Consider the following 10271-nt stretch of genomic DNA (forward strand, 5'->3'; position numbering starts at 1 on the left):
AGGGGAGGTGACTGGGTTTGGGCAGGGGAGGGGGCAGTGGGGAGGGGCAGGAGGTGAGGTGTGAGGAGAAGAGAGATGGATTTGGTGGGTGTGGAGTGAAAAGGGGCAGGTGAGGGGGCAGAGGGGAGGATTTTGGGGGCCACAGGAAGAATGGATTCAGGGACAATTCTGTGTGGGCAACGCAGGCGGTCGTGGGATGGGGTCTCCCTCAGGCTCCCTCTCGGGCTGCAGAGGCAGGGGAAATGTGTCTGCTTATTTTCTATTGTACTCTCCCAAGCGCTTAGTGCAGTGCTCTGCACACAGTAAGCCTTCAATAAATACGGCTGAATGAATGAATGAACATGGTTGGGGAGCTGCGGAGACGGGATACTGGGCCACTGTCCCACAGGTACCTGCCCCCCCCCAATATACACACCCCCTTCCCCCATCACTTCTGAAAGGTTTCTGCTTGTTCCCCTTCCCTTCTGTGCCCCAACCTGGCCCGGCTGGGTTTTCAGCCATGTCTGCCCATTTTCTGGGGAGCAGGATGTCTCCCTGGTGGCCCTGACTCTGCTCCACCCTCACAGTCAGGGATACAAGCCTACACCCCATCTCTCCCCTCTCCATCCCTGACTATCCCTCCAGTGATCCATCGAAGAAGATCTGATACTCCCAACTCTCCCTTCTCCATCCCCTTGTGACCCAGGATGCACCCCCTGACCCAACCCTTCTGGCCACTGCTGCCGTTTCTGGATGCACAGCTTCCCGGGAGAACAGATTTCCCAGGATCATGCTGGGAGAAGGAGGGAGGCTACAGGCAGATCTGACTAGAGGTGAGGTCGGCTCAGCGACCTCTGGAAGTCTCTTCGGGCCTGAAGGAGGCCAGAAACAAGGAACCGGAGGTCGGTGGGGCGGAGAGAGAAGGTTCCTACCTCTGTGACGAAGAGCGTACGTGGGTCAATGATATCCAGGAAGTGTCTGAAGCGGCCGTAGAAAGAAGTCTGTAGATGAGAGAGGAGGTGGGAGAGGCCGTGAGTGGAGGCCTGTGCCCTGTGGTAAAATGGGGCTCTCCGGGGAATGGTGGAAAGGGGCTATCAGGGGACGGGTCCTGGGGGAACAATCCTGGCTTATGCCACTTCTCTGCCCCCAAATTAGGCATCCCCCCCATCTCCCACCCCCTAGGCTAGGAAGATCCTAGCCCACCCTCCCGATCTAGGGCCGCTCTGTCACTTCCTGTCTCCCTGCATCCAACCCTGACATCGCCCACCACAAACGCACACCTTTCCTGCCAACTTGTACTTCCCAAGCGCTTAGTACAGTGCTCTGCACACAGTAAGCGCTCAATAAATACGATTGATTGATTGATTGATTTCCCCCGTGGCTTGATGGGATGGCCATCTGGTAGGGTCGACGCCACGTTCCTCCGACTCCAAGTGCCTAAAAAGACGGAGTCCTTCTCCCTGTCCCTCTCCCCTAAAGACCGGCGCACGGATCCCTCCTCCCCGAGACCACTGGCCCCTTGAGGTCAGCGGCTGGGGCTTGCCCTTCCTTTGGATCATTCACTCATTCAAATGCATTTATTGAGCGCTTACTGGGTGCAGAGCCCTGAGAGGACAATAGAACAACATAACGGAGGCGCTCACTGCCCACAACGAGCTCACAGTCCAGCAGAGTGTGAGAGTGAGTGTGTGTGAGACAACATAAGCATTCTTTCTCCTCCGTCAGTCAACGCCGCCAGGAAAAGTAGGGCTTGGCCTCTGACCCTCCCGCCGCCTTCTGGTCAGACCTGCTTTTTTCTCCATGCCACCTCGCAGGGAGGGTGAGTTAGCCAGTGCCAGGGGAAGAAGCGGTGGCCGCCGGAAGCCGGTAGCTCTAAGCCAGCCAGTTGGGCAACTGTGGGTAGCCACGGGACCGGGGCCAAGGTGGCCCCACGTTGGGGTCTAGGGTGAGGGAAGCGGTTTTTGTCTTGGGTTAGGGACCCTGGCTTCCGGCGAATTAACAGCCAGAAATGCCCGGGGTAGGGCTTGACTCAAGTCCGAGCCGGGGGGCTACCACATACCACACATAGTAAGCGCTTAGCAAATACCATAATTATTATCATTACTACCCTCAGTTTTCCTATAACACAGGGGCTATAATGATAATAATAATGATGGCATTTGTCAAGTGCTTAACTACGTGCCAGGCACTGTGGTGGATACAAGCAAATCGGGTTGGACACAGTCCCTGTCCCATGTGGGGCTCACACTCTCAGTCCCCATTTTACAGATGAGGTAACTGAGGCCCAGAGAAGTGAAGTGATCTGCCCGAGGTCACACAGTAGACAAGAGGCCGAGATGGGATTAGAACCCATGACCTTCTGATTCCCAGGCCTGGGCTCTAGCCACAAAGCCATGCTGCTTCTCAGGGCTATGTCTGTCTCCCCCCTCTAGACTGTGAGCTCTTTGTGGGCAGGGACTGTCTCTCTTTATTGCTTTACTGTACTTTCCCAAGCACTTAGTACAGTGCTCTGCAAACAGTAAGCACTTAATAAACATACCTGAATGAACGATCTCTGGGGGATTTTTTATGGTATTTGTTAAATGCTTTCTACGTGCCAGGCGCTATACTAAACGCTGGGGTAGATACAAACTAATCGGCTTGGACCCAATCTGTGTCCCATGTGGGGCTCACAGTCTTCCTCCCCATTTTACAGATGAGGTCACTGAGGCCCATAGAATAATAATAATGGTATTGCTAAGCGCTTACTATGTGCCACACACTGTTCTAAGTGCTGGGGTAGATATAAGGTAATCAGGTTGTCCCACGTGGGGCTCATGGTCTTTAATCCCCATTTTACAGATGAGGCAACTGAGGTACGGAGAATCAATCAATCAATCAATCAATCGTATTTATTGAGCGCTTACTATGTGCAGAGCACTGTACTAAGCGCTTGGGAAGTACAAATTGGCATCACATAGAGACAGTCTCTACCCAACAGTGGGCTCACAGTCTAAAAGGGGGAGACAGAGAACAGAACCAAACATACCAACAAAATAAAATAAGTAGGATAGAAATGTACAAGTAAAATAAATAAATAAATAAATAAATAGAGTAATAAATATGTACAACCATATATACATATATACAGGTGCTGTGGGGAAGGGAAGGAGGTAAGACGGGGGGATGGAGAGGGGGACGAGGGGGAGAGGAAAGAAGGGGCTCAGTCTGGGAAGGCCTCCTGGAGGAGGTGAGCTCTCAGCAGGGCCTTGAAGGGAGGAAGAGAGCTAGCTTGGCGGATGGGCAGAGGGAGGGCATTCCAGGCCCGGGGGATGACGTGGGCCGGGGGTCGATGGCGGGACAGGCGAGAGCGAGGTACAGTGAGGAGATTAGTGGTGGAGGAGCGGAGGGTGCGGGCTGGGCAGTAGAAGGAGAGAAGGGAGGTGAGGTAGGAGGGGGCGAGGTGATGGAGAGCCTTGAAGCCCAGGGTGAGGAGTTTCTGCCTGATGCGCAGAAGAGAAGAAGGAGAAGTTAAGTGACTTGTCCAAAGTCACACAGCTGATAAGTGGCAGAGCGGGGATTAGAACTCATGACCTGTGACTCCCAAGCCCATGCTCTTTCCACTAAGCCATGCTGCTTCCCGATGAAAATAATAATAATAATGGCATTTGTTAAGCGCTTACTATGTGCCAGGCACTGCACTAAGTGCTGGGGTAGATACAAGCAAATCTAGCATTGTACTGGTTTAATCTAGTTGGTCCCACTGTACCGTACTCTCCCAAGCGCTCAATACAGTGCTCTACACACAGTAAGCGCTCAGTAAATATGATTGAATGAATGAACTTGTATCTTATGAGAAGCAGGGTGGCTTAGTGGACAGAGCTAGGGCCCGGAAGTCTGAAGGACATGTGTTCTAATCTCACCTCTGCCTGCTGTGTGGACTTGGGCAAATCCCTTCACTTCTCTGGGCCTCAGTTACTTCATCTGGAAAATAGGGATGAAGAGTGTGAGCCCCATTGTGGGACAGGGACTGTGTCCAACCTGATTAACTCGTATCTACCCCATTGCTTAGTAAGCGCTTGACAAGTACCATTATTATTATCTACCCAGCACTTAGAACAGTGCTGGGCACATAGTAAGCATTGTTGGGTAGGGACCGTCTCTATATGTTGCCGATTTGTACTTCCCAAGTGCTTAGTACAGTGCTCTGCACACAGTAAGCACTCAATAAATATGACTGAATGAATGAATGAACAAGTACCATAATTATTATCTACCCCAGCACTTAGAACAGTGCTTGACACACAGTAAGTGCGTATAACAAGTACCATAATTATTATCATAATAAATAGTGCTCAGGAGAGTACAATACAATAGAATTGGTAGGCTCTTTCCCTGCTCACAAGGGGCTTATGGTCTAATAATAATAATCACAATAATTGTGGCATATGTTAAGCGCTTACTATGTGCCAGGCACTGTGCTAGGCTCTGGAGTGGATTCAAGCAAATCGGGTTGGACACAGTCCCTGTCCCACATGGGGCTCACAGTCTCAATCCCCACTTTCCAGATGAGGTCACTGAAGCCCAGAGAAGTAAAATGTTGGGGGGTTAGCGGGTGGGGAGAGGTGCGACTTTGGGCAAGTCGCTTAACTCCTCTGTGCCTCAGTTCCCTCACCTGTAAGATGGGGATGAAGACTGTGAGCCCCCCATGGGACATCCTGATCACCTTGTAACCTCCCCAGCGCTTAGAACAGTGCTTTGCACATAGTAGGCGCTTAATAAATGCTATCATTATTATTATTATTATTATTTGTTTGCTAGGCACTTACCACGTGCCAGGCACCATTCTAAGAGCTGGGGTGGAAACCAGCAAATTGGGTTGGACCCCCTCCCTATCCCACGTGGGGCCCACAGTCTCCATCCCCATTTCGCAGGTGAGGGAACTGAGGCACAGAGGAGTTAGGTGACTCGTCCAAGGTCATGCAGCAGACAAATAGCAGCAAACTTTCTGACTCCCAGGCCCGTGCTCTATCCCTATGCAGCAGACAAATGGCAGCAAACCTTGCGACTCCCAGGCCCGTGCCCTATCCCTATGCCATACTGCTTATCTATCCATGGTTATCGATTGATCTCTGGTATGTACTGAGCGCTCGCTTGCTTTGTGGAGAGCCCCGTACAAAACGCTCGGGAGGGTACACTACAACAGAGTTGGTAGATGTGACCCCTGCCCATAAGGAGTTTAGAGGAGGAGTTGGGCGTTAAAAGCACATTATTGGATTGGTTACATCACCCCCCACAGACAAACGTTTTAAGTAAATGCCTGCCAATGACAAAGTAAGAAATCATCTTTAGGAGGCATGAAGGTGTAGCCACCTAGTCTCGGCTTGCTACCGCTTCAGCAGAACCCTTTAATTTTTGCGTCATGATGGCTTCTGCTTAGTTACTCAGTTTTATGAAGAAAAATTGGATCTGGCACCTGCAGTATTGGGGAACATCCAGCTTCTCAATTTTACTCGCTTTTGGCCCGCTACACATCCACCATACACCCCCTGGCCTGGAATGCCCCCCCCCAACTCCCCACATCTGCCAAGCTAGCTCTCTTCCTCCCTTCAAGGCCCTACTGAGAGCTCACCTCCTCCAGGAGGCCTTCCCAGACTGAGCCCCCTCCTTCCTCTCCCCCTCCTCCTCCTCTCCATCCCTCCCGCCTTACCTCCTTCCCTTCCCCACAGCACCTGTATATATGTATATATGTTTGTACGTATTTATTACTCTATTTATTTATTTTTCTTGTACATATCTATTCTATTTATTTTATTTTGTTAATATGTTTTGTTTTGTTCTCTGTCACCCCCTTCTAGACTGTGAGCCCACTGTTGAGTAGGGACCGTCTCTATGTGTTGCCAACTTGTACTTCCCAAGCGCTTAGTACAGTGCTCTGCACACAGTAAGAGCTCAATAAATATGATTGATTGATTGATAATGATGGTATTTGTTCATTCATTCACTCAATCATATTTATTGAGCACTTACTGTGTGCAGAGCACTGTACTAAGCGCTTGGAAAGTACAATTTGGCAACAGATAGAGACGGTCCCTACCCAACAACAGGCTCACAGTCCGGAGGGGGGAGACAGACAACAAAACATAATGATAATAATAATGGCATTTATTAAGCACTTACTATGTGCAAAGCACTGAAGTAGACACGAGGTCATCAGGCTGTCCCACGTGGGGCTCACAATCCCCCATTTTACAGATGAGGTAACTTGGGCCCAGAGAAGTGAATGACTTGCCCAAAGTCACCCAGCTGACAAGTGGCAGAGTCAGGATTAGAACCCACGACTTCTGACTCCCAAGCCCGGGCTCTTTCCGCTAGGCCACACTGCTTCTCATCATCTACCCTGGCACTCAGAACACTGCTTGGCACATAGTAAGCGCTTATAACAAGTACCATAATCATTATTATCTACCCCAGCCCTTAGAACAGGGCTTGGCACATAGTAAGCGCTTATAACAAGTACCATAATTACTATTATCTACCTCAGCACTTAGAACAGTGCTTGGCACATAGTAAGCACTTATAACAAGTACCTCATCTGGAAAATGGGGATTAAGACTTTGAGCCCCCGTGGGACAACCTGATCACCTTGTAACCTCACCAGCGCTTAGAACAGTGCTTTGCACATAGTAAGCGCTTAATAAATGCCATCATTATTATTTTACCATAATTACTATTATCTACGCCCAGCACTTAGAACAGCGCTTGGCACATAGTAAGCGCTTATAACAAGTATCATTACTATTATTATACCCAGTGGTTGCTTATCATCCTCCATATCAAAAACTCCTCACTATTCGCTTCAAAGCTCCCCATCACTTCGACCCCTCCTACCTCACGTCCCTTCTCTCCTTCTCCAGCCCAGCCCGCACCCTCCGCTCCTCTGCCGCCGCTAACCTCCTAACCCATGACCTCTGACTCCAAGGCCCAGGTTTTTTCCACTGAGCCACGCTGAAATAGGCACCGAGGAGGGAAATGACCTACTTTGGAGTCAGTGGTCACGGGTTCAAATCCCCGCTCCACCAGTTGTCAGCTGTGTGACTCTGGGCAAGTCACTTGACTTCTCTGTGCCTCAGTTACCTCATCTGGAAAAATGGGGATTGACTGTGAGCCTCCCGTGGGACAACCTGATCGCCTTGTATCACCCCCAGCGCTTGGAATGGTGCTTTGCATATAGTAAGCACTCAAATGCCATTATTATTATTATTATTATTATTATTATTATTATTATTATTATTATTATTATTATTTTATTATTAAACTGTGAGCCACGTTCAGATCGGGGACTGCGTCCTAACTGATTAACCCGTATCCACCCAAGTGCTCAGCACAGAAGAAGCACTTACTAAACATCGTCATGATTAACATTGGTTCCCTGGTGGCTGTGATCCACATCTGTACCTGTAATTTCTGTGTTTTAACGTCTGTCTCCCAACCCTCTAGACTGTAAGCTTGTTGAGGGCGGGGCATGCATCTGTTGGGAAGCAGCGTGGCTCAGTGGAAAGACCATGGGCTTTGGAGTCAGAGGTCATGGGTTCGAATCCCAGCTCCGCCACATGTCTGCTGTGTGACCTTGGGCAAGTCACTTAACTTCTCTGAGCCTCAGTTCCCTCATCTGTCAAATGGGGATTAAAACTGTGAGCCCCACCTGAGACAACCTGATCACCTTGTATCCCCCCAGCGCTTAGAACAGTGCTTTGCACATAGTAAGCGCTTAACAAATGCCATTATTATTCTAGTCTATTCTATTTATTTTATTAATATGTTTTGTTGTCTGTCTCCCCCTTCTAGACTGTGAGCCCACTGTTGGGTAGGGACCGTCTCTATATGTTGCCAACTTGTACTTCCCAAGCGCTTAGTACAGTGCTCTGCACACAGTAAGCGCTCAATAAATACGATTGACTGACTGACTGACTCACCGTGCCTCGTTCTCGCCCGTCCCACCGTCGACCCCCGGCCCACGTCCTCCCCCTGGCCCGGAATGCCCTCCCTCCGCACATCCACCAAACAATCCCTCTTCCCCCCCTTCAAAGCCCTACTGAGAGCTCACCTCCTCCGGGAAGCCTTCCCAGACTGAATCCCCCTTTTCTTCTGCTCCTCCTCCCCTCCTCATCACCCTTTCTCCCTCCCTCTTCTCTACCCCGTTCCCCGCACCACAGCACTTGTGTATATTTGTACATACTTATTATGCTATTTATTTTATTAATGATGTGTCTATATCTATGTCTATTTACATTGATGCTACTGACGCCTGTCTACTTGTTTTGTTGTCTGTCTCCCCCTTCTAGATTGTGAGCCCGTTGTTGGGTAGGGATCGTCCCTATCTGTTGTACTTTCCAACCGTTTAGTCCAGCGCTCTGCACATAGGAAGCGCTCTATAAATACGACTGAATAAATGAAAAAGCCAGTGGGATCCAGCCCAGAAATTTAGGATGATGACTCTGCAATTTGGTTAGCCACCTTGATGGGGTGTGAGGAGGAGATGACAGACTAGGCCACAGTTGGGCCCTGAGAGGGCCGTGGCGGGTGGATGTGGGGAATAATAATAATAATAATGGCATTTATTAAGCACTTACTATGTGCAAAGCACCGTTCTAAGCACTGGGGAAGTTACAAGGTGATCAGATGTCCCACGGGGAGCTCACAGTCTTAATCCCCATTTTACAGATGTGGTAACTGAGGCCCAGAGAAGTTAAGTGACTTGCCCAAAGTCACACAGCTGACAACTGGCGGAGCCGGAATTTGAACCCATGAACTCTGACTCCAAAGCCCAGGCTCTTTCCACTGAGCCATGCTGCTTCTCAGGATGGAAAATGGGGGAGAAGGGACAGGGGTCCCTAAGGAATGGCCAAATTCACTCCAAGCCCCCAGACCTGAGGCTAACAAAATTGGGCTGCGCCTTTGGGATAGAGCCCGGGGCTGTGAGTCGGAAGGTCATGGGTTCTAGACCCAACTCTGCCAGTGGTCTGCTGTGTGACCTTGGGCACGTCACTTCACTTTTATGGACCTCAGTTCCCTCATCTGTAAAATGGGAATTACAACAGCGTGGCTCAGTGGAAAGAGCCCGAGCTTTGGATTCAGAGGTCATCGGTTCAAATCCCGGCTCCGCCACTTGTCAGCTGTGTGCCTTTAGGCAAGTCACTTCACTTCTCTGGGCCTCAGTTACCTCATCTGTAAAATGGGGACAAAGGCTGTGAGCCCCCCGTGGGACAACCTGATCACCTTGTAAACTTCCCGGTGATTAGAACAGTGCTTTGCACATAGTAAGCGCTTAATAAATGTCATCATTATTATTATTATTAGAAGCCTGGTGATAATAATGATAGTATTTATTGAGCGCTTACTATGTGCAAAGCACTGTTCTAAGTGCTGCGGAGTTTACAAGGTGGTCAGGTTGTCCCATCATCATCATCAACAGTGAGCCCCAAGTGGGACAGGGACTGTGTCCAACCTGATTTGCTTGTATCCACCCCATTGTTTAGTGTAGTGCCTGGCACAGTGCTCTGCACACGGTAGGCGCTCAATAAATACGACTGAATGAATGAAAGCGCTTAGCAAGTACCACAATTATTATTATTACTATTTGGACTGGGCACAGGTGCCTTATCAGCGATTATCACACTGGGGAAGGAGGTGGTTTCTTCACCTTCCCCTCATCCCAACTTGTACTTCCCAAGCGCTTAGTACAGTTCTGGGCGCACAGTAAATAAATACGGTTGAATGAATGAATCCCCTTTCTCCCCGCCACAAAATAAATTAATTTAGAAAGCCACAGGCCCCAGCCCGTCGCCCGGGCTACTCGAGGAGGGATTCGAACCCGTGACCTTCCGGCCACAGGGTCCGTAGCCGTTGGCTTCGTCACCCCTCGGGTTAAGCCCCGCCCCCTCAGTGCCTTCCTCGGCCAATCACGGGCCGCCTCGGGAGTGGGAGTGGGCGTGGCCTGAGGCGGGAGAGCGACGGCCCCGTCGGCCAATGGGAGCGCAGGTCTCCCTTCTCACGCCTCCTCTCCCGTCCAATGGGGAGGGCGTATCGGCGGACACGCCCCCCCGCCGCCGCCGCAGCGTTGCCGGTCCTGGCGGCCGGGGCTGCGGGGGCAGGGGATTTCCCCCTCTATCTTGTCGACCCTCCTCCCTCCATCCCGTCCGCCGGATCCTTCCCAACGCCGCCGCGTCCCTTACCTGCTGGAAACGCGGCTTCCCCAGCTGGAACGGAGGAGCCGCCGTCCCCGCCATGGCCCCCGACGCCCGCAATCCTCG

At 50.6% G+C, this 10271-nt stretch overlaps 1 protein-coding gene across 4 annotated transcripts in view; it reads right to left on the reverse strand.

The window, feature by feature from the left end:
- Window positions 1-10271, reverse strand: part of SFXN5 (sideroflexin 5) — a 92056-nt gene extending 81785 nt beyond the window's left edge. For all 4 annotated transcript variants that reach the window (XM_038745589.1, XM_038745592.1, XM_038745590.1 and 1 more), the window contains exons 1-2: window positions 10194-10271; window positions 912-980 (exon numbers count right to left, since the gene is read on the reverse strand). In XM_038745589.1, the coding sequence (XP_038601517.1) occupies window positions 912-980; window positions 10194-10247 (123 nt within the window). In that variant the 5' untranslated portion in view covers window positions 10248-10271. The remainder of the gene's footprint in view (window positions 1-911; window positions 981-10193) is intronic.

This window comes from Tachyglossus aculeatus, chromosome 4 (genome assembly GCF_015852505.1).
Source record: "Tachyglossus aculeatus isolate mTacAcu1 chromosome 4, mTacAcu1.pri, whole genome shotgun sequence".
NCBI lineage: Eukaryota > Metazoa > Chordata > Mammalia > Monotremata > Tachyglossidae > Tachyglossus > Tachyglossus aculeatus.